A 24,125-nucleotide genomic window follows, 5' to 3' on the forward strand; every position below is an offset into this window, starting at 1 on the left:
CCCCCCCCCCCAATCCTGGGATCTCCAACCCATGCTATCAGATCGGGGGATCCCATGGACATTTGGGGTTTTTTTTTCTCATCGAGCCTCTGAGGATGGGACGTGAGAGAACGAACCCCAGGGTGGTAATGCTGGCGGTCAACCGCCGAGCGAGGAGAAATTCCTCCGCGAGAAACGGGTTCCGGCCGCGAGCCTATAAAAAACGGGTGGCGCGGTGCGGCTGTCTTTCCAGTCGGGCTCGGAGGCGTCCTTCGGATCATGTCTGGTGGTTCTGCGGACTATAACAGGTACGGCGCGGTCTGGCGGTACTCGGGACCCCCTCGTGGAGGGCATGTTCTCCCCCCGCCCCCCGAACACGGAATGGGTGGCACGGAATTAGGTACTGGGTGTTTTTTATTTTTCTCAGGGTAGAGCCCCCCTCCCCCTTGTGCCCTTCCAGAGCTTTCCGTGATGGGCAGGGCCCGGGATTGCAGGGGGACAGATGGAGGGCCTGGAGGCTGCTCTTTGCTCCCGGGACGTGTTACTACAGCCCTGCCGTCCGCGCTCCCCGGGCCGGACGGGCACGCTGGGGGGAACCGTGGCGCAGTCTGCGTTAGGCACTGCGTTACCGGGGCCCCGAGTGAGCCTGACGGCCTGCCACGCGAGTGAGGGGGCCTGGGTCTCTTTAGATGAGAGGATGGGGTGTTCGCTGTTGCCCCCCCTCACGCCCCAGCCGGTGGGCGGTGGGGACCGGGCCGGACACCGGGGAGCCGACGAACCGTTGGCGTAGCCCCTCGCCAAGGCCTCTCGGTCCGCGTCAATCACCGGGGCTTGCGCAGAGTTAGGGGCGGAGCTCGGCGCGCGGAGCTCTCGCGAGACGCTCCGTTCCCTGGACGGGAGGGCCCGAGCTCTCCGAGCTGGGGAAGGGGCTGGTCCTGGGGCCTGCTCTCCTCCAGAGGCCTTCCCATTGGGGAAGGGAACCTGGATACCTCCCCAGGAACCAGCTTCGTTTGGCTTTGGAGGTAGACAACGCCTTCTGGGAGGGTAATGACCCAAGGATTGTAAAAAGAAAAGGTCACAACTCGTGGCCGAGGGCTGTATTGTCTCACTCTTAGTGTTTTTGTCTGCAGAGAACATGGCGGCCCAGAGGGAATGGACCCCGATGGTGTCATCGAGGTAAGAAATGGGTGTGGATTTTGTTAGCCCAAGAAAAGGTGCCGCATTAGTTTTCCATCTTACTTACGGGTGCTACTTTTCTTACACTTACAGAGCAACTGGAATGAGATTGTTGATAACTTTGATGATATGAATTTAAAGGAGTCTCTTCTACGGGGCATCTATGCTTATGGTTTTGAGAAGCCTTCAGCTATTCAACAGAGAGCTATTATCCCTTGCATTAAAGGTAAAAGAAAAAAGTGTTGACCTTCATTTACTAAAACGAATTCACTGTTCAGCATTGAGGTGGCCCATAAAAGGGAAAGTAACCTGTGGGGGACTGCTAGCACCTATTTGTATTCCTTAAAGTGAAATGATGGCAATCATCTTTCGGGACTGACCTGAAATGAAGAAAATACTCACTGCTGATCACTTGATTGTTTGGGCATAATCATGTTCCAACTGGAATACATGGTGTGTGGTAGAAGTGACAATTTTGCTGTGGGATCGGTAAATGTGTATCCTACTTTTTTTAGGGTATGATGTGATTGCTCAAGCTCAGTCAGGTACTGGCAAGACAGCCACATTTGCTATTTCCATCCTGCAACAGTTGGAGATTGAGTTCAAGGAGACCCAAGCACTAGTATTGGCCCCCACCAGAGAACTGGCTCAACAGGTATTGATAGTGTAGTTCAAAAAAAAACTGCTTGCGTGTTGCATAGGTTTCAGGTTTCACAACTGAATAATTTTAAGACAGTACAAATTGTCCTATCAGCCATCCTTTATTCATGCATGCAGGGAGTTCAAAGTTAAGCAGGAGGTGGGTGTGTAGGTACTGTTTATAGTAGTAAACAGGATGAGAATGCAAAGTTTTCTGTTAACAGTGGACTAGATGTATAGCCATTTTTTTGTAGTTGAATCCAGTTGTGCAACATGAAAACTGCAGTGACATGTTACCATTTGACTGTCTCAGTAGTTTGTGATGCATCTGTTGCATGCGATGTTTTTGAAGCTTAATGACATAATTGGCTCTTCAGTAAAATTTTCTAATAAAGCCATAACCTTTATTAAAATCCAAGATTATAAGACAGGGTAATAGTACCTACCCTGAGACAAAATTTGGCCAATATTTTCCCCAGCTGTAATTACAGATCATGTTTCAGTATTACACTTTCCTGCACAGTGAATAATGTAGGAAACTAATTGTATAGCTAATGTCTGGGATAACAAGATCCCACATTTGAAACAGACAGTAAAGAAATTAAGGGAATTAGAACAGTCGTGGTTAGACTTGGAAGTAGTTTTATGCTATGCATGCATAGAAGCTGTTGGCAGACCAAGTACTTGCCATTATGCCTTGGAAATAAGTCTTCAAAGTTTATAATTCTACAATGGAATAATTATGGTTTTTGGCCTTTAGATCCAAAAGGTAATTCTTGCACTTGGAGATTATATGGGAGCAACTTGTCATGCCTGCATTGGTGGAACCAATGTTCGAAATGAAATGCAAAAGCTGCAGGCTGAAGCACCACATATTGTTGTTGGTACACCAGGGAGAGTGTTTGACATGTTGAACAGACGGTACCTGTGTAAGTAGTGTTCTTAAAGAGTATAAGTTTTGTACTGTTGGCAATAGTTACATTTGGGAATTTTGAAATTCTGGATGGCTTTTTTAACAGCTCCAAAATGGATCAAAATGTTTGTTTTGGATGAAGCTGATGAAATGTTGAGCCGAGGGTTCAAGGATCAAATCTATGAGATTTTCCAGAAATTAAATACAAGTATTCAGGTAAGCATTTATTTTGCCCTCAAAGTTGAGGCTTGGATTAATGCAGGCACAGTTACAATATAACTGAAGTGTTCTATTGTCGTTCCCCCTGCTTAAAGCATATGATACATTACTATCTCTGTCTAGCTTTATTCCATACTAAGACAGAGACGCTTGGTCTCAAACATTAATTACTGTGAAAGTTCTGTTTACTTGAATTACATTTTTTTAAGGTCGTGTTGCTCTCTGCCACAATGCCAACTGATGTGTTGGAAGTGACCAAAAAATTCATGAGAGATCCGATTCGAATCTTGGTGAAGAAGGAAGAATTGACCCTTGAAGGAATCAAGCAGTTTTATATAAATGTTGAGAGAGAGGTAATTTGTCTTTAGTGTTCAATAATATGTTTACTTTGTTTACTTCTTGTATAAGCACTGTGCTAAAATTGCAGAAACTAGGATCCTGTCTTGGTTTCTGTAATAATGCTAGCAGAGTACACACAAGAAGAAAAGTAACTGCACTAGATCCTAAAGACTGGGGTGGACCTCTTTCTTAATGTCCAGTGTCCTTTGTCTTAAGATTTGGTGCAATACGCTGATAGAAATAAACTTCTAGTGAAGAGTAGGGAACTAAATCATCTTTTCTTTGAAATATTTAAGGAATGGAAGTTGGACACACTTTGTGACTTGTACGAGACACTGACTATCACACAGGCTGTTATTTTCCTCAATACAAGGCGCAAAGTAGACTGGCTCACCGAGAAAATGCATGCCAGGGACTTTACAGTTTCTGCTCTGGTAAGAGATGTTCTAATGGAGTGCTGATTGATGTTTGTTACAGCAGGATTTAGACTACAATATAGCTGCTAAGTGCTGTGTTGTCGTTCCCCCTGCTTAAATTAAGGTTGTTTCTTAACTATACCTGTCTGCTATACCTCTGTAGCAGCCAGGGACGCTTGGTCTCATACATGTTGTGAAAATGCAGTGTTGACCTGGCTAGTAATTCTTGAATTAAGATTTGCTCATTTTCCTGCAGCATGGTGATATGGATCAGAAGGAGAGAGATGTTATCATGAGGGAATTCCGTTCAGGGTCAAGCCGTGTTTTGATCACTACTGACTTGTTGGTAAGTTTGACTTAACTTACAGAATACCAAAAGCTAATTTTGGGGAAAGGTTTTCTTCAATAACCTTTACCAACTTAGGCTATTTGGGAAAATAATTTGACCACATACTCCACAATGGGCTATACCATTTAATATAGTTCATTACTAATTTTGTGGCCTACATTACATCTCAATTTTTCTGAATTCAGATTATAACATATAACATGCACTGTTGTATTTCAGGCTCGTGGAATTGATGTGCAACAAGTGTCTTTGGTTATAAACTATGACCTACCTACCAATCGTGAAAACTATATTCACAGGTGAGAAGACAGCATCTTAAACCTATTTGAATTGGTGAAATAAATTCATGTGTTGGTTTCCTACTATGATTTGTATGACAGGTGACATCAAATCAGGGATAGATTAGTAGGACAGTAATTTTAGTGAGATGTATCTAAAGTTGTCCTTGGGAAGACTGCTCAGCAATGTGGGAAAACATGTAAATGTTGGTCAGATTGATCATACACACAGAATAGGTTGCTTTAGATCTCTTGGTGTTTTGTTTGAACTTTTAGTGATCTTGTGTCCATGTGCTTTTTCTTGGTGATTTCTATAGTTGGGATTTTCTTGGTGTTGCTGGTAGCATTTTGAGTGATCCCTGGTTTAGTTATAGTGGCTTTATCCCTAAATAAATTGAATTGTACTTTGTTATATGATGTAAAAAAAGACTTTTTAAAAAATACAGGAGTCGATAGCACCAGTTGATGACGAGATGGCACTCAGAAACGGCGTTGACGTAATTTAGGACGTGGATTCATAAGCGAAACAGCACACTGTTTGAATAAAGAGCGAGTCGGTATTTATATTTGTTTTTCTTTTGTCATGATTATTTGATATTTTAAGTTGTTCCAGCCAAGGCATTTTGTATGTTAGCATTTCTTAGGGAGCATTAGGTGGTTTGTATTGTCTGGTTTCTATAGGAAGGTAGAGAGCTGTTTTGGAGGTAACACGTTTTGAGTAATTGAGTATACAACGTGTGAAACTGAACAAAAAAAGCAGTGATGAGTTTGGGTTTACCCTGCCAAATTTGTTTTCCCACTGGAAAAGTTGTCAGGTTTTAGAAAATAGTTAACCTACAGCATTTTGTATTTACAGTTTACAGTTCCAGAAGTGCGTCGAGTGGATTACATAACTGTTCTCTTTTATCCCTGGTGTTTACATCTGTCCCAGGCTGACTACTGCTCTTGGCTGGCCCACTTTGGTATGGGCTTTAATTTCACTACCCCAAACACAATACTGCCATCTGCTTTATTATAATTAATGCTCAAGGCGCCTGATAAATATCTCATTTTTGCAGCCAGACAAGCCTTGAATCCTTTTGGCACTAACTGCAAAGGAAGATTTTTTTCCTCCATGTATTGATTTTAGCAGCTAATGCTCCAATTAGAAGCACGATCTATAACCTTGATAAGTAAACAGCAGCTGATGGTTAACAAGTGGATCATCATGTTCAATAAGTTCATAAAACATTTGAGAAGTAATGTTCTTCTGATTGCCCTTTTCTTTCTCTTATACAGAATTGGCAGAGGGGGTCGATTTGGGAGGAAAGGTGTGGCTATAAACTTTGTTACTGAAGAAGACAAGAGGATTCTTCGTGACATTGAGACTTTCTACAATACTACAGTGGAGGAGATGCCCATGAATGTGGCTGACCTTATTTAATTCCTGGGATGAGAGTTTTGAATGCAGTGCTCGCTGTTGCTGAATAGGCGACCACAACGTGCATTGTGCTTCTTTGGGAATATTTGAATCTTGTCTCAATGCTCATTACGGATCAGAAATACAGATTTTGATAGCAAAGCGACATTAGTCGTGAGCTCTGTGAGGAAAGTCCTTGGCTTCATCCTCTTTAGAGTTAGACTGTTGGGGTGGGTATAAAAGATGGGGTCTGTAAAATCTTTCTTTCTTAGAAATTTATTTCCTAGTTATGTAGAAATGGTTGTATTAGATGTTCTCTATCATTTAATAATATACTTGTGGACTAAAAGATATAAGTGCTGTATAAAATCGGCCAATTATGTTAAACTAGCATATCTGCCTTTACTGTGTTTCTCAGCCTGAATAGAAAGGCCTTTAAAATTGATTTTTTTAGAAAGCATTTGAATGCAGTTTGTTTGGTATTGTATTTATTCAATTAGTGCTAAGTGTGAAATGGACCCTGTTGCTAAACCCCAGCAAGCAATCATATCCTAGGTAGGGTTAAACTCCCAGTAAAATTGCCATATTGCACATGTCTTAATGAAGTTTGAATGTTAAATAAATTGTATATTCACTTTAAAAATGAAGCTTTCACTTTATTTGCATTTTAAGCAGTTGTACAAAAGGGGGGTTTTATAAACCAGGTGACTAGCGCCAACTTAGCAATTCTGAGTCAGTTGTTGCATCAGAGTTGCACAAAGGCTGATGAGCTGCAGGTGTTCATCAGCACCATCTGCTAAGCATTTATCCACATCCTATAAGGAAATAAATATAAAGATTAGTAAGTAGTCACAAGGAAAGTAAAAATTACTAAAGTAGTAATATGCATACTCACAGCAAGTTTTTCTGTAATAATCGATTTTTGTTTATCAGAAAGGTTGTCATTCTCTACAATTACATCATGAAGTTGATTCACAAGTTGGGTTGCTGCATGGCCATCATCTATTAAGTCCTGATAAAATAAAGTTGGGAGATTGTGGTATGATTTTGATTACAAAGTTTACAAAGCAGATACGAATGTAAAATATTACCTTTATCACAGCTTCTAGTTTATCAAAAGACCCACTCTGACATGCAGCAATGATTCCATTGATGGTTTCAGCTGGTATTACCTAAAAATTTAAGTTTTGGAGAACATTCTATGAATCCCTTTGTGGAGTTAGGAATATTGTACCTCATGAATAAAGTTCTGGACAACTACAGAAAGGTTTAGTGGCCCTGTCCCAGAGTAGCTAGGATTACAAGTAGGATCCACCAGTGCCCAGCTAAGTTCTAAAGAACTGACAAGTGATCTAGAGAGCAGAGCACAGGGGACCCTGCTTCCAGTTTTGGGTCAGGGTCTGGTTGAAGGTGTGGCAGGCACACTTCTGGCCACAGTAGCAACTGAACTGAAAGTGAAGGTTGCAGCCCCAGGTGGAGTTAAGAAAGCTGGCAAAGGCTGTTCCTTGTCCCTGAGATGGAACAAGATGGTAACTTGGATTGTCAAGAATTTTTTTTTTTTTGGTCTTGGGGTTTGAACTCTGGGCCTTGGGTGCTATCCATCCCTCAGCTCTTCTGCTCAATACAAGCATTGTACCACTTAAGTCACAGTGCCACTTCCAGTTTTCTAAGTGTTTTTATTGGCATATCACAGACTTTCCTCCCAGGCTGGCTTTGAACCGAGATCCTCAGATTGCAGCCTCCTGAGTAGCTAGGATTATTTGCATTAGCCACTGGTGCCTAGCTAATTTTTGTAATTATTCTCTTATTAGACTTGTTATTAGGCTTTGTTATTTGTTGGTTTGAGTTTTTTATAAGGCAAAAAAGTCCAACTAGAGTTTCAAAGTAATAATACTCTTACCCCAGCAATGTCTGTGATCACTTTTTCCACGACCTCATTTCCACCTGTTAATCGAGTAGCACTTTGAAGAAATGTAATAGCTTTCCTTAAGTCTCCTTCTGATATTTTAACAAGATAAGCTATTTCCTGAAGAGGGAAAGAGTTATTTTTTAAACTTGAAAGGGTGAATTAAAACTTTTAAACAAAAATCAGTGTTAGTGGACAAATAACATTTGTTTGGGGGAGAATAAATTCTATAAAAGCAGAATTTCATGGAGATAGCACTGTCCAAATGGAAGGATAGCAATATTTTGCTTTTGTAAGAAGTTGGCAGAGATAAAAAGTTCATTATGTTTCCTGGGTCATATAAAGTGAACAAAGAAAATTAATGTTAAGTTCTGTTGTAATAAAGGGCTATATAATATTGAAAGAATTATTAGTTACTAAAAACTTGTCATTATGCAGAGACTGGCTGAAAATTGCATAAGAACAGAGTAAGTAATACATATTTAATATTTTCAGGACCTCATATGTATCCACTAAAGGAAGGAATTAGTTACAGTAACCAATAACTAGCAATTACCTCACTGCTAATTTTGACATTTTCCTTCTCAGCAATTTCTAGTAACCGCTGCTGTTGAATTTTGTCTGACAGAGGTTTGAAGCGGAATTTTGAACATCTAGAGGTCAAGGGTTCAATAATTCTGAAAAAAAATGGGCAAAACATATTGGTGTCTAAGTCAACATCTGATGGTGGAATTAATGAAGCACTGACTGAAAAATTTGTGTATTTTTCTGGATGTAACTGGGATTATCCAGAACAGGAAAGAAGATTCTGAATGTTTTTAAAACAAGTGAGTGTCTGAGGTGATGTCAGTTATTCTGATTATTATACATATGTAAAAATGTTGCATGGTACCCCATGAATATATACAATTATGTGCTAATTTTAAAAACCAGATGTAGCAAGCACATGCTTGTAATTTAGTTGTAATTTAACGCTAAGAAGGCTGAAGTAGGAAGGTTATAATTTCTATGTCAGTCTAAGACATAGTTGAGACCCTCTCAAGAACAACTACAAAGAAGGCTGCCTAGCATCTACTATCTTTAAAGCAATATACATACCGACTGACATAGTTACAGATGAGACAGAATCGGGTTGTTTTGGACTCTTTCTCCATGGTACGCCTTAAAGCTGCTTGAGCAGCTGAGGTCATAGAATCTGCTTCATCCAAAATTACAATCTTAAAAGGAGGACATGGTTTCCCACTAATGCAGAGAAACAAAGGAGCTGAAGATTAATACGTAGTGTGTTCACTAACAGCTTTGCTGAGATAAAATACACAATGCAATTTACCTACTTATGGTGTGCAACAAAATATTTTTTCAGTAGTCTCCACTTACATTCTGTAGAAAAATGTTCCAAGAACATTAGAGGAAGTGTATATGTGCACGCGTGCGTACACACACACACAAATATACAATATACTTACATAATTACAGATGAAGTAACTGGGTTATACATACACATGAATATGTATGTATATATACATATAAGATTTTCCTGTGAGATATACTTAAATTTAACTTATAGGAGCTGGGAAGGTGGCTCAGTGGTAGAGTGCTTGCCTTGTATGCATGAGGCCCTGGGTTCGATTCCTCAGCACCACATAAGCAGAAAAAGCCAGAAGTAGGGCTGAGGCTCAAGTGGTAGAGCGCTAGTCTACAGCTGAAGAGCTGAGGGACAGCGCCCAGGCCGAATTCAAGCCCACGACCAACAAAACAAAACAAAAAACAAACATAAATTAGGCACAGTAAGATTAGCAATAACCTAAAAAAATTGAATCACAGTAATATGTAGTAATAAAATTGCCAAGTCAGGCAGGTGCTGGTGGCTCATATCTATGATCCTAGCTAGCTACTCAGGAGGCTGAGATCTGAGGATCCCGGTTCAAAGCCAGCCAAGGTAGGAAAGTCCATGAGACTTTTATCTCCAATTAACAACCAGAAAACCAGAACTGGTGCTGTGTGTGGCTCAAGTGGTAGAACATTAGCCTTGAGCTGAAAAGCTGATGGACAGTGCCCAGGTCCAGAGTTCAAGCCCCACAACTGACAAAAAAATAAAAAATAATAAAATTGCCAACTCATTAATCTTGTGCTTTGGGGCTATTACAAAATAAAATGGTTATTTAGAATACAAACCATGAAATACTGACAGCTGATTTGGTAACAGAGACAGCTAGTAAGAGACAAATGAATCATTTGTCCCAGATGGGAAAGGAGATTTCATCATACTCTGAATGATATTAATTGACAAATTAAGACTGATAGAATTTTTAATATTTTTACACCATAGATAACTATCCGTATTAACACCACAGAAAGTAAAAGAGCATATAAGGTAGAGAGGGGGAACTACATATTCAAGAATTGTGCAACCATCATTCCAGGCTAATTTTAGAACTGCTTTATTGCCTCAAAAAGAAACCCTATGCCTGTTAGGAATTACTCTTTCCCCCACATCTCCCAGCCTAGGCAGTCATTATCTTCTTCCTGTCTCTAGGTTTACCCATTCTAATCGTATAAATCATGAATCATGTAATGCATGGCTTTTGTTTACCACCAATTGAGAATTATTCTGTCTCCTGAATATGAGATTATGGGTATGCACCACCGTGCCTGGGTAGATCAAGTGGTCTTTTATCCCAATCTTTATTTTGCATAGGAGGAAACAGGGTGCTATAGAAGTTGTGAGTATAGAATCAATTTAAGGTGGACATTAAAAAAATACACACAAAAACTAGTTAGGTCACTGAAACTGGACTTCTTTTTTTTAAATTTTTTTGTCAGTCGTGGGGCTTGAACTCTGGGTTTGGGCGCTGTCCTTAAGCTCTTCAGCTCAAGGCGAGCGCTCTACCACTTGAGCTACAACGTCACTTCCGGTTTTCTGGTGGTTTATTGGAGATAGGAGTCTCAGGGTCTCTCCTGCCCGGGCTGGTTTTGAACCGTGATCCTCAGATCTCAGCCTCCTGAGTAGCTAGGATTACAGGCGTGAGCCATCAGCGCCCGGCTTGAAACTGGACTTCTATTTCTCATTCATACAAAAATCAATTTTAGGTGGATCAAAGAACTCAAAGACTGAAAAATTTAGCTGGGCGCTGGTGGCTCACGCCTGTAATCCTAGCTACTCAGGAGGCTGAGATCTGAGGATCTCGGCTCAAAGCCAGCCCGGGCAGGAGAGACCCTGAGACTCCTATCTCCAGTAAACCACCAGAAAACTGGAAGTGGCGCTGTAGCTCAAGTGGTAGAGCGCTCGCCTTGAGCTGAAGAGCTGAGGGACAGCACCCAGGCCCAGAGTTCAAGCCCCACAACCGACAAAAAAAAAAAAAAAAAGACTGAAAAATTTGAATCTATTAAAGGAAAAATGTAGTAAAACCCTGGAAGATAATAGGCACAGGTAAATACAACTCCAGTTGCCCTTAACAAATGGGACATTAGTTTCTGCAAAGCAAAATAAACACAGAATGGGAGGAAATCTTGCCAATTATTCACCATAGAGGACTAATATCCAGCATATACAGAGTTCAAAAAGTGAAAACGCAATCCAATTAATAAACAGGCAATTGAACCAGTTTTCAGAAGAAATACAATTGGCTAATACAGTTAACATGTGGAAATGACAGTTCTTCACATTCAATAAATTTTGAAGTGTTCTCAGTTATAAAATTTAAATATATGTTCAGATATCAAAATTTTAATCTTAGAGCTTTGCCACTTAAGGAATGTAATTGACTAAATTCCTATTAACTTTAGGAAAGACAATCTTGTCTTAATTATTATTATTATTTTGGGGGGGGCCTGAACTCTGGGCCTGGGTGCTGTCCCTCAGCTCTTCAGCTCAAGGCTAGCGCTCTACCACTTGAGCCACAGCGCCACTTCTGGCTTTTTTCTTTTTGCTTATGTGCTGCTGAGGAATCGAACCCAGGGCCTTGAGCATGCAAGGCAAGCGCTCTACCACTGAGCCACCTTCCCAGCCCTCTTGTTTTAATTATCTAAAAATTACTTAAATATTTTATTGTTTAGTTATTAATACTATTTATTTACTTTTTGTCAGTCCTGGAGCTTTAAGTGCTCTACCACTAAGCTATATTCTCAGCCCTAGTAATACTATTTTTCACTCTAAAATTATGTAAGTTTGGATCCAAACTATAAAATATATGCTAAAACTTAAGATACTTGAGAGACTGGGCACTGATGGTTCATATCAGTTATCCTAGTTTCTCAGGTGGCTGAGATCTGAGTATCACAGTTTGAAGTCAGCCTGGACAAGAATGTCTGTGAGATTCTACTCTTTTGTTTTTCATTTTGTTGGTCATAGGGTTTGACCTCAGGCCCTGAGCAATGTCCCTGAGCTCTTTTACTCAAGGCTAGTAGTAATCAACCACTTTGAGTCACAGTGCCACTTCCAATTTTCTGGTGGTTAACTGGAGGTAAGTCTCATGGACTTCCTGCCTGGGCTAGCTTTGAATAGTGATCCTGAGTAGCTAGGATTATGGGTGTGCACCATTATTCACAGCTTGTAAGACTTTTATCTCCAAAAAATTACATGCATACCACCAGACAATTTCTTAAATACCCTTGAAAACTTACTAACTTGAAACTATTTTTTTTTTTTTTTGTCGGTCGTGGGGCTTGAACTCTGGGCCTGGGCGCTGTCCCTTAGCTCTTCAGCTCAAGGCGAGCGAACTTGAAACTATTATATACAATCAAATGGTCACTTCAACATCTCTGTAATTTAGATATAAGTATGATCCAGCATAAAAAAGGAATTGAGCTAGGCACTGGTGGCTCATGCATGTAATCCTAGCCTGAGGAGGCTGAAAGCTGAGGATTGAGATTTGAAACCAGCTCAGGCAGTTAAGTCTGTGAGACTCTTATCTCCAATTAAGTACCCCCAAGAAGCCAAAATGAAGGGTTGTATATGCTGAAGGCATACTTAGGACAGAGCAGATAGCATCATCTGGAAAGACAGAGCAAGCCTGATAATGACTTAATAAGGCCACTAGAGGGCTCTACCCTCATGATTTCTAGTTATCTTCCAAGGTCTCACCTCCAAATACCATTCCTGTGAATTTAGGGATGAACTTTCTAACACTTTTAACTTTTCAGAGGATATAGTCAATGTACAGCCTTTATTTAAAACAAAGATAATGACCAACATTATGGAAAAGTAAGGTTTACTTACTCTGAACGACTTCCTGACACAGTTAATTGAGCAAAAGTTTTCACTTTCTCTCGTACTACTTGTATTCCACGTTCATCAGATGCATTTAACTCAAGAACTCTTAATCGAAACAGTTCAGGACTATTTAAAAATGAAAAAGATATATGAAATCACACAGCATACAAGTAACCCAGGCATAACTTGAATACACTTAACATGTTATATACTTTACATGGTACATGGTTAATATTTTGACATTTTTCATTAATGAAAAAGTGTAAATACTTTATATATGTCAAACTTTTGTATAATAAATATCTTGTCATGTTAACAAAACTACTGTAATATATATTTCTTAATTTAACATTAGACATTGAAGTAATGTTAAATATGTTACAACTTAGCACATTTTGAGTGTTTCTAGAAGGCAGCTTGCTATAAAGAAAATTAGTTTATTAAAACATGATTCTGTTTTTTTTTTTTGTTTTCTTTGTCTTATTTGTTGGTTTATCTGTCTTTGGGAGGGTAAGAGAGAAATGGAGGAACAAAGGGTGAAGAAATACAGCAGTGGTGCTCAATAGATACTATGCTGAAAATGAACTATATAACTTATAGGCGGAGACTGGAGGAAGTAGAAGTGAGGGGTTACCATCCAAAAAGAAATGTACTTTTTATTTAAAAATTTTTATTGTAAAGGTGAGGTACAAAGGGGTTACAGTTACACAAGTCAGGTAATGAGTACATTCTCTTCTGAACAATGTCATTCCCTCCTAGTTTTCCCCTCCTGACTTCCCTACTTCCCAAGATGCATACAGAAATGGTGGGACAATTGGGTGGGTAGGGGGGGCGGGGGGAGGATGGTAAGGGATGGTAAGGGCAAACAAGGAGGAGGCTACAATGCTTGATAAGAAATGTACTCATGGGGCTGGGAAGGTGGCTCAGTGGTAGAGCACTTGCCTTGCATGCCTGAAGCCCTGGGTTCGATTCCTTAGCACCACATAAGCAAAAAGAAAAAAGCCGGAAGTGGTGCTGTGGCTCAAGTGGTAGAGCATTAGCCTTGAGCTGAAGAGCTGAGGGACAGCGCCCAGGCCCAGAGTTCAGGCCCCACGACCGCCCCCCCCCCAAAAAAAAGAAATGTACTCATTATCTTGCCCATGTAATTGTAACCCCTCTAGTATTTTCACAATAAAAATAAAAAAAGAAAAGAAATGGTGGGACAAAGGGTGAATCAATACAACGGTGAAACCCACTAGTAGATACTATGTTGGAAATAAAACTATTAACTAAGAAATGTACTGTTTATCTGACTTATGTAACTGTAATCCCTCTGTTTATAACCTTTATAATGATAAAATGATAAAAAATTAAACAGTGGTGTGGTTTTCTTATTTTTGTTTTTTGGTGACAGTCCTGGGGCTTGAACTCAGGGCATAGATGCTGTCCCTGAGCTTTTCTGCTCAAGGCTAGCACTCTACCACTTGAGCCACAGCTCCATTTCTGACCTTTTGGTTATCAACTGGAGATAAGTGTCATAGGTTTCCCTCCCCAGGCTGGCTTTTAACTGCAATCCAGAGAGACACTAGTGCTTGGCCTTTTTTTCTCTTTTTTTTCGGGGGGGGGGGGGGGAAGGGGAACATGCTGGGGAATCAGGCTTTGCACATGCACTTTTATCACTGAACTATACAGCCCCCTAAAACATGAACAATAAATCACTAAAAGTAACACTCACTGTAGAAAAATAAAATAAAAATATTAATTCCTAAACAGTTTTAATACTTTAGTCTTCTTTCTTAATAGTATTTTTAAAATTAAAAACAAAATAACATAAAAAAATTCCTACTGAGGCCATAGTTCAATGATACAATGAATGATTCCCATGTAGGAGGCCCTGGGCTCAATATTGCAGCACCAGGGCTGGGAAGGTGGCTCAGTGGTAGAGCGCTTGCCTTGCATGCCTGAGGCCCTGGGTTCAATTCCTCAGCACCACATAAGCAAAACGAAAAAAGAGCCGGAAGTGGCGCTGTGGCTCAAGTGGTATAGTGCTAGCCTTGAGCTGAAGAGCGGAGGGACAGCGCCTAGGCCCAGAGTTCAGGCTCCACAACCAGACCCCCCCCCCAAAAAAAAAAAATATATTGCAGCACCAACCTCAACTACCTCAATCCCTAAAAAAAAGAAACTTCACGAGATAGTTATTTTGGGCTGGGAATGTGGCTTAGTGGTAGAGCGATTGCCTAGCATGCATGAAGTCCTGGGTTCAATTCCTCAGTACCACATACACAGAAAAAGCTGTAAGTGCACTGTGGCTCAAGTGGTAGAGCTCTAGCCTTGATCACAGAGAGGCTCAGGGATAGAGCATATGTCCAGAGTTCAAGCCCAATGACTGGCAAAAACAACAACAAAAAACAAGATAGGGCTGGGAAGGTACTTGCCTTGCATACATGAGGCCAGGGTTCGAGTCCTCAGGACCACATAAGCAGAAAAAGCCGGAAGTGGTACCGACCAAAGAAAACCCCCAAACAAACAAAAACCAAAATAGTTGTTTCTATTTAACACTTCTCCTTCCTTCCTTCTTTCCTCCCTCCCTCTCTCTTATCCTTCCTTTCTTCCCTTTATTTTTTGTCATGAGGCTTAAACTCAGGGTCTGGGTGCTATTCCTGAGCTCTTTGGCTCAAGCCTACTACTCTACCACTTTGAGCCACAGCAGCACTTCGTTTTCTGGTGGTCAAATGGAGATAAGAGTCTCACAGATTTCCTGCCTGAGGTGGCTTCAAACCAAAGTCCTGACTTCAGCCTCCTGAGTGGCTAGTATTCGAGGTTGGTCAGCCATTGGTGTCCAGCTTAATTTTTCCTAATTAGGAAAATACTCTAAGGATATAAATATTAGGAAATTCTGCGAATATATGTTCTATTTGAAACTACATATATAATTAAATATGAAACCTAGAATTAAAAGTAAGTTTTTTTTGTTGTTTAGTTCTTTAAGGATTTTTTTTCCTTTTCTTTTTTGGCGTAAGGTCTTATAATGTATCGAAACTTGGCATGGAATTATATAGCTCTTGCCTCACTATCTAGAATGCTGAGATTATAGGCATGAACCAGCATGACTAGCTATAAGCTTTATCCTTTTATAAAGAATATATAAGAATTATATATTGAGGATTGACCTACTCTGGATAAAATAACGAAGTACTTAACAGTTTCATTACGAGTACACTGCTAAGGTTGCTTCAGTTTGAATCTGTCTTAGTGGGGGAATAATCAAAAACCCGAGATAAAAGTTGCTGTCTATTACACAAAACACATAAGGTCTATATGCAGGTTTTCCTTTCCTTTTCTTTTTTTGCAAGTTCTGGGGCCTGAACTCAGAGCCTCGGCACTGTCCTTGAGATTCTTTTGCTCAAGGCTAGCACTCTACAACCTGAGCCACAGCAACACTTTGGGCTTTCTGTTTATGTGGTACTGAAGAACTGAACCCAGGGCTTCATGTATGCTAGGTAAGCATTCTATCGCTAAGCCATATTCCCAGCCCTCAGCCTTTTCTTTCATTCTTTTTTTTTTTGGTCCGGTCGTGGGGCCTGAACACTGGGCCTGGGCGCTGTCCCTCAGCTATTCAGCTCAAGGCTAATGCTCTACCACTTGAGCCACAGCACCACTTCCGGCTTTTTTCTTATGTGGTGCTGAGGAATCGAACCCAGGACCTCAGGCATGCAAGGCAAGTGCTCTACCACTGAGCACCTTCCCAGCCCTCTTTCTTTTTTCTTTTTGTTAACAAAGAAGCAATTTTATTGAGAAGGTTCCTATACTGACTGGCCAGGCCCTCAGCACAGGCTCGGGAGCTGATACTGCGACCCTGAGCGGCCCCCTCAGCCTTTTCTTTTGTGTTTTGTTTTGAAGTGCTGGGGATTTTTCATGCCAAGTCTTTAAAAGGACAGGTTAGTAAATGGTGCTGTGACTCAAGTGGTAGAAAGCTTGCCTTCAGCTGAAGAGCTCAATGACAGTGCCTAGGCCCAGAGGTTTTTTTTGTTTGGTTGGTCATGGGGCTTGAACTCTGGGCTTGGACGCTGTCCCTCAGTTCTTCAGCTCAAGGCAAGTGCTCTACCACTTGAGCCACAGCGCCAGTTCTGGTTTTCTAGTGGTTTATTGGAGATAAGAGTCTCACGGACTTTCCTGCCTGGGCTGGCTTTGAACCATGATCCTCAGATCTCAGCCTCCTGAGTAGCTATGATTACAGGCGTGCGCCACTGGTGCCCGGCTGGCCCAGAGTTCTTTAAAAATAAAAAGTGAATTGACAGATTAATGGACTTCAACTTACCCAAACAGTTCTCTAGCTGCTGCCAAAATAGTAGACGTTTTACCAGTTCCAGGTGGCCCATAAAATAAGAGATTAGGGAGCTGTGGGAATTAAATTTAAATTTTAAAAATTGAATTCTGGTACAAATATCTGTGGAATGGGAACTGGAGGCTCAAGTGGTAGAGTGTTGGCCAGAAGCCCAAATGTCAAATGAGAACTTGAGGTCTTGATTTCAAACCTTAGTACCAGCCAACAGAGGGAGATGCACAACTACTATGTCTGTGGATTGATATAGAAACTTCCTTAACAAGAAGGATTAAGTCAAAACAAACACTGGTTAGGAAAAGGATTTTAAACTGTTTTGTAACTGTAACTTTTTTTCAAACACACACTGTGGAACGGACCAATACAAAATCTAAATCCAAAATGCTTCACAACTGAAAAAAATTTTTTTTGTTCTGGTTCTGGGGCTTGAACTCAGGGCCTGGGCACTGTCCCTGAGCTTTGTTTTCCCCGCTCAAGACTAATGCTCTACCACTTGAACTACAGCTCCACTTCTAGCTTTTTTGTGGCTTAACTGGAGATAAGAGTCTCACAAGCTTTGCTGCCTGGGCTGGCTTGGAACTTCAAGCCTCAGATCTCAGTCTTCTGAGTAATTACGATTACAAGTGTGAGCCATTGGCGCCTGGCTCAGAACTTTTTGTTTGTCAGTTGTGGGGCCTGAACTCAGGGCCTGGGCATTGTCCCTCAGCTCTTCTGCTCACTTGAGCCACAGTGCCACTTCAGGTTTTTTCTGCTTATGTGGTGCTGAGGAAATCGAACCCAGGATCTCATGCATATAAGGCAAGTACTCTACTACTGAGCCACCTTCCCAGCCCAGCTCAGAACTTTTTGAGTACTAGTGTGACTGTGATACTATAAGTACTTACTCTGAACACATTTTCTCATGATATTAATGGAATTTCCTCTATATGTAAATATATACACACATATACATATTCATACATATACACACAAATAATTAGTAGCAGGGTTTGAACTCAGTGCCTAGCACTCTCATTTGGCTTGCTTGCTCACCATACACACACGAGCGCACACACACAAGCGCGCGCGCGCACACACACACAAATGTTAGGATTTGGACCCTAAATGTGGTCCAAAGGCCTATAAGCTAAAGGCATGGTCACCAGTGTATGGCACTACTGGGAAGCGGCAATACTTTTAGGAATCAGGGCCTACTGGAAAGAAGTTAGGTCATTGAAGGTGTGCCTTTGAAGGGGACATTGGGATACTGGCTCCCCTCTTCTCCCTTTTTTCTTTCCTGGTTGTCATCAGGCAAGCTGCTTTGCTATGCCTTAAGGTCTCCAAAGCATCCAAGTAACCATGGATTAGAACCTCTGAAACAAAGAGTGAAAATAAATTTTTCTCCTTTCATGTTATCTAATGACGTGTTTTGTCACAGCCATGGAGAGCTAACAAAGTAAATATTCCTAAATCTCAAATTCAAAAATCTTTGGTTCTTGGATAAAGGATACTGAATATATTGAAATTACATTAAGATAATAAAATCCCAAACCGAAAGAATATCCAATTAAAAGCTGCCAGATTTAAGGAAGCAAATCTGGAGCATAAAGCAAAAGCCATATCCCACTTTGACCTTACTGAGCACTTAAAGCACTTGGAAGGACTGGGACATAGCTTAAGTGGTACAATGTTTGCCTAGCATGCTCTAGATCCTACCTCAGTATACACATACATAAACAAACACAACATGGATACAACATTACCAATTAAAATTGGTATTTCTTCACCTGGGTTTTGTTTATCTTGTCTCTTAATAATCGAAAACACAAGTTACTCAAGGATATTTTTATCCTATATATCCTAGCAGAAGATAACCATGTTTTAAGCAGAATTAAAAAGTTCAATGTTTTTATTTATTTTTTTGTTCGGTCGTGGGGCTTGAACTCTGGGCTAGGGCGCTGTCTCTGCGCTCTTCAGCTCAAGGTGAGTGCTCTACTGTTTGAGCCACAGCTCCACTTCCAGTTTTCTAGTGGTTTATTGGAGATTACAGTCTCACGGATTTTCCTGCCTGGGCTGGCTTTGAACCGAGATCCTCAGATCTCATCCTCATGAGTAGCTAGGATTACAGGCATGAGCCACCAGTGCCCAGCTCAATGCTTTTAAAAAGAAATCCTAAAGTTAGCTGAACAATTACACTTTCAAAACATCTTTATAATATATATTGAGTATTATTTGGTTTACTTGTTTAGTCTATCTCTCCTCACCAGAATAAAAGTATCTGTCTTGTTAACTGGTCTTTAATACTATTTAACAATGGCACACAGGATTAAAGACTCATTAAATATTTATTTATTTATTTATTTTTGGGTTCGGTCGTGGGGCCTGAACTCTGGGACTGGGCACTGTCCCTCAGCTCTTCAGCTCAAGGCTAGCACTCTACCACTTGAGCCACAGCACCACTTCCGGCTCTTTTCTTTTTGCTTATGTGGTGCTGAGGAATCGAGCCCAGGGCCTCAGGCATGTAAGGCAAGTGCTCTACCACTGAGCCACCTTCCCAGCCCCATATTTATTGAACTAATTATACAACTAATATTAAGGACCAATTGGATATATAGATTACAAAGGAAAAGGGTGAATGAAAGACTTAAATTATAAATCTCCAAATGGCACTGAACACTGCTACTCACATCAGCTCCTTCTAAAGACTTTTTCAGCACTGCAACTACTTCTTCCTGGAAAGCAACTTCATCCACACATTTTGGGCGACTGGGAATGAAAGGGAGAAAGATTATTTAGTATACTACGGTACTACATAAGCAGAAAAAGCCAGAAGTGGCACTGTGGCTCAAGTGGTAGAGTGCTAGCCTTGAGCAATAGAAGCTCAGGGACAGTGTCCAGGCCCTGAGTTCAAGGCCCAGGACTGGAAAAACAACAACAACAACAAACAACAAAAGTCTCAAGTGTTCCTTTTGCTAAAGTATCATTAACAACTGTTATATATTGATGGAATGAAAAACATGTTTTATGATTGAAGTAGATGGAAACTTTACTTGTATTTAGGGAAATCTGAACTAATGGAATAAAACACTATCTATTTCCCATCTACACTGCTTGAACAAGAAAAAAACGTGCAAGAGTTTCATTAGCAACACTTGCTAAGCAAGCAAGTTTATTTCTTTTTTTCTTTTTTTTTGGGTCCGGTCATGGGGCCTGAACTCTGGGCCTGGGTGCTGTCCCTCAGCTCTTCAGCGCAAGGCTAGAGCTCTACCACTTGAGCCACAGCGCCACTTCCAGCTTTTTTCTTTTTGCTTATGTGGTGCTGAGGAATCGAACCCAGGGCCTCAGGCATGCAAGGCAAGCGCTCTACCACTGAGCCACCTTCCCAGTCCAAGCAAGTTTATTTCTTATGTAAATACTTGCTTAGCAAGTAGTATCATATACTAACAAAATAATGAACCTCAGCTGATAAGAGAAAAATATTTAATAATTTAATGAGAGGAAATGATTGTTAGTATATACTTAATGTATATTAAGTGGGCACCAGTGGCTCACATCTATAATTCTAGTGACTTGGAAGGCTGAGATCTGAGGATCCTGGTTTAAAGCCAGTCTGAGCAGAAAAGTCCATGACTCATAACTCCAATTCACCAACAAAGCCAGAACTTGTGTGGCTCAAATGGTAGAGTACCAGCTTTGAGCAAAATGCCAGAATAAGAGCCCCAGTACTGGCACACACACAAAAATAAACAAAGAATAGGAAAAACAAACAAACCCCAAACCGTAGTTATTATCAATTCTAAATTTGTTATACCAAAATAAAAAAGACCTTAAAAGAGTCACTAAACTGAGGTAGGAAAGTACTAAGCTTAACCAGTATGAAACACAATTATATAATTTTCATCGTACATCATTAGTAACTTAATATAAGTGACAAAAGTTATACTCCCCAACCTGAGACCAACCTTTCTTTTTTTTTTTCGGTCCAGTCGTGGGGCCTGAACTCTGGGCCTGGGCACCGATCCTCAGCTCTTCAGCTCAAGGCTAGCACTCTACCACTTGAGCCCCAGTGCCACTTCTGGCTTTTTTTTTCCTGCTTATGTGGTGCTGAGGAATCGAACCAAGGGCCTCATGCATGCAAGGCAAGCGCTCTACCACTGAGCCACCTTCCCAGCCCCAACCTTTCTTCTTAAATAATCAAAACCTAAGATTTTTAAATAAGCACTGGTAGTACCAGACAAAACATGAGGGCCCGCAAACCCTTTCTAATAACTATCTTTTCCATCCAATGATATCTGATTATTTCAATTACTTGTAATAGTTTAGCTGATCCCAAAGTGCTACTTCAAGTGTCATTTTGGTAAAAATGTGAAAATAAATGAAATCTAAGAATTTTCACCTTTTAGTAATAGGAAACAGATCATTACTTATACTCAACTCAACTTACAGAAACTTTTTTTTTCACATCTTTGAAACTGTACGCTTCAGTTACTGAGTTCATTTACAAAATAAGGGAATAAAATCAGGTCTCTGTAAGGTACCTTTCAATTCCAAGATTCTAGGATTTCAGTAATTGGGTGATTTTCAAGGATAGCATGTAAATAAAGCAAATAATAAGTCCCTCCTGCATTAAAAAAAAATAAAAGATCAGAAATGGGAATTGGTTATTTCAGCAAAAAAACCATTGTTCTTACTATTTTTCCACCCATGGAACAGGTTTGACTTTCTTGTTTTCTCCACTGCTTCCTGCAGTGGCAGCTATTCCTCGATCTTTGGTCAATGGTGGTTTAGTACTGATAGATGTGCCTTTTAGAAATGCCTGCATGGTTTCTTCCCTATTAAAAAAAAAAAGTTTTTTTTTAAACCATTAAGAAGCTCTACTGGAAAGCACAATTAACCTTACACAAAAACATCCACAACAGCTGGCACTGGTGGCTCATGCCTGTAATCCTAGCTATTCAGGAGGCTGAGAACTGAGGATTGAGGTTCAAAGCCAGCCCGGTCAGAAAAGTCTGTGAGACTGTAATCTCCAATAAACCACTCGAAAACTGGAAATGAAGCTGTGGCTCAAGTGGTATATCGCTCGCTTTGAGCTGAAGAGCACAGGGACAATGCCCAAGCCCAGAGTTCAAGCCCCACGACCAACTCCCCAAGAAATAAAAATAAAAAAAATCCACCATTACTTAATGAAGGACATCATTCCACAACCTAAGGTGCCCTAGAGCATGCACGTATTAGGGGCCACAAACATAAATCACATGCCAGGAAGTTTTTTTTTGTTTTTGTTTTTTTTGGTCTGGGGTTGAACTCTGGGTCTAGACCCTGTCCCCCAGCATTTTGCTCAAGGGGAGTGCTCTATCACTTAAGCCACAGTTTCATGAGCTTTCCTGCCCTGGTTGGCTTTTTGCAATCCTCATGAATAGCTAGGATTACAGGTGTAAGCCTTGGGTCCCTGGCTCATAGATTCTTAAAGGGTTCCAAAACCATCAATAAATGTTTGTTTTTTGTTTTTTTTGGGGGGTCCGGTCATGGGGCCTGAACTCTGAGCTTGAGTGCTGTCCCTCAGCTCTTCAGCTCAAGGCTAGCGCTCTTCCACTTGAGCCACAGCGCCACTTCCAGCTTTTTTCTTTTTTCTTATGTGGTGCTGAGGAGTCGAACCCAGGGCCTCATGCATGCAAGGCAAGCACTCTACCACTGAGCCACCTTCCCAGCCCTAAATGTTACTGTGCTACAGAGGTCTTTCTCTAGTCTTTTCCATTCCAGTAATAGGCCCAGCTCTAGCTCAGACGCTGAAATTGGAGACAAGTAGGAGTGCTTGGTCTACATATGAGAACCTTTCCTTGGGCCTCCAGCTCCGTTCATGAGCCTATTTTCTTTGCAAAGCCAGCGCCCACCTTAAGATTTTTGAGTGTGATTGTGTGCATGTGTGTGTGTATGTGAGAGAGAGAAAAATAAAAACAGCTGTTTTTCTAATAGCAAACTCAATGGAAGAAAACAAAACTATGCAAAGAAACAAAAGCGAAACTCATAGATTTATACAGAACACAGTGATTAGCAGTAACATTTAGATAATCATGCGTGCAGGATGTTTTCAGGAGTTAAACACATAGACAAAGCCTCATGTGTGAACATCCCTAGCATTGGTGACAATCTGTTCTCCTCACCCCTACTATTATACACCCCAGAGTCTAAACCAATGTCAACTACTTGGTAGATGTGCAATAGTTGGGTGAGTGAATTAATTACCACTTTTGAGACTAGCTTTCCCCCTCTGCAAAAAAAAAAAAAGAGCTAAGGCCTACAGCATGAGGCAATTGAACTAAATAAGATAGCACACCCGGACCTCTGTGCTTGGCGTGTGCATATATTCAATAGGACCGTTAATAACCACCAGAACAGCAATAGTAGTAATAATAATTGCAAACAAATGGCTTATGGTGGTAAACGTCAATGGATCTTTTCATCCCTGCCTGCCATTTGGCCCGAGCTTCGGGTAGGGTGTGAGGGAGGCCGGGCGGCCTCACGGGGACCCCTGGGTTTGGGAAGGCGACGTCCGGGGCCGATTCTCCTCCTGGATCCCAGCAAACCTGGCTTCCCGCGCGGGGCGGCCGCACGCTGGGCCGCTGAGGCGCCAGCCACTGCAGCGCGCCCGCCTCTAGCTCGCTCTTGAGGTCCCGGGTTGGGGACCCGCAGGGGCGGTGGTGGAGTCTCAGCTCGGTCCCGCAACCCGAGGACAGCCGGCCTACAATACTTACGGTACCCGCAGGCGCCTCGGTGGCCGCGTTTCGCGCCACTCGACAGTGGACGCAGGGCACGGCGGGAAAACATCACTTCCGGCGGGCCGCGGGCGCGCCGTGCGTCATTTCCGGCAGGGCTGTCCCGGTGCGCCTTGCAGTGGGGCTGCTTAGCGTGACCCTGCGCGGAGACCGGGCGCCGGCGTCACCTCAACACGCCCCCCGCTGGACACCGCGGGCCAAGGACTCCCTGCGGGAGTGGAGCGGGG

General features: G+C 41.4%; 2 protein-coding genes across 6 annotated transcripts; one reads left to right on the forward strand and one right to left on the reverse strand.

Moving 5' to 3' along the window:
* The first annotated feature begins 151 nt into the window (after positions 1 to 151).
* On the forward strand, positions 152 to 6,350 carry Eif4a2 (eukaryotic translation initiation factor 4A2). Of its 4 annotated transcripts, XR_001175751.1 has the most exons (12): positions 152 to 287; positions 1,110 to 1,155; positions 1,249 to 1,381; positions 1,671 to 1,810; positions 2,555 to 2,723; positions 2,814 to 2,923; positions 3,136 to 3,279; positions 3,562 to 3,699; positions 3,938 to 4,027; positions 4,250 to 4,329; positions 4,755 to 4,861; positions 5,587 to 6,350. XR_001175751.1 is itself a non-coding variant. In XM_013034784.1 (11 exons), the coding sequence occupies exons 1-11, from the start codon at positions 259 to 261 to the stop codon at positions 5,729 to 5,731; spliced, it is 1,224 nt and encodes a 407-aa protein (XP_012890238.1). In that variant the 5' UTR covers positions 152 to 258; the 3' UTR covers positions 5,732 to 6,350. The 4 variants fall into 4 exon arrangements, 3 of the variants coding, with proteins under 3 accessions (XP_012890238.1, XP_012890240.1, XP_012890241.1); XM_013034784.1 differs by lacking the exon at positions 4,755 to 4,861; XM_013034786.1 differs by having other exon boundaries at positions 207 to 287; positions 4,755 to 6,350.
* On the reverse strand, positions 6,152 to 23,987 carry Rfc4 (replication factor C (activator 1) 4, 37kDa). 2 transcript variants are annotated; one of them, XM_013034788.1, is made up of 11 exons: positions 23,878 to 23,986; positions 21,817 to 21,957; positions 19,813 to 19,891; positions 17,123 to 17,202; positions 12,832 to 12,951; positions 8,712 to 8,855; positions 8,170 to 8,290; positions 7,608 to 7,733; positions 6,799 to 6,879; positions 6,603 to 6,719; positions 6,152 to 6,522 (listed from the first exon to the last, which is right to left on the reverse strand). In XM_013034788.1, exons 2-11 carry the CDS (start codon positions 21,945 to 21,947, stop codon positions 6,427 to 6,429), a joined length of 1,095 nt encoding a protein of 364 aa, XP_012890242.1. In that variant the 5' UTR covers positions 21,948 to 21,957; positions 23,878 to 23,986; the 3' UTR covers positions 6,152 to 6,426. The 2 variants fall into 2 exon arrangements, with proteins under 2 accessions (XP_012890242.1, XP_012890243.1); XM_013034789.1 differs by having other exon boundaries at positions 6,464 to 6,548; positions 23,878 to 23,987.
* Between the last annotated feature and the right edge of the window lie 138 nt (positions 23,988 to 24,125).

Source organism: Dipodomys ordii, unplaced genomic scaffold (genome assembly GCF_000151885.1).
Source record: "Dipodomys ordii isolate 6190 unplaced genomic scaffold, Dord_2.0 Scaffold196, whole genome shotgun sequence".
NCBI classification, from domain to species: Eukaryota; Metazoa; Chordata; class Mammalia; order Rodentia; family Heteromyidae; genus Dipodomys; species Dipodomys ordii.

Coding starts and splice junctions, on each gene's coding strand:
- Eif4a2 (XM_013034784.1), top strand. CDS start 259: ATGTCTGGTGGTTCTGCGGACTATAACAG. Junction 1,382..1,670: donor TATTATCCCTTGCATTAAAG/GTAAAAGAAAAA, acceptor TACTTTTTTTAG/GGTATGATGTGATTGCTCAA. Junction 2,724..2,813: donor GTTGAACAGACGGTACCTGT/GTAAGTAGTGTT, acceptor CTTTTTTAACAG/CTCCAAAATGGATCAAAATG.
- Rfc4 (XM_013034788.1), bottom strand. CDS start 21,947: ATGCAGGCATTTCTAAAAGGCACATCTATCAGTACTAAACCACCATTG. Junction 19,892..21,816: donor GTTCCATGGGTGGAAAAATA/GTAAGAACAATG, acceptor TTTCATTCCCAG/TCGCCCAAAATGTGTGGATG. Junction 7,734..8,169: donor ATGTCAAAATTAGCAGTGAG/GTAATTGCTAGT, acceptor TTCCCTCTTCAG/GAAATAGCTTATCTTGTTAA.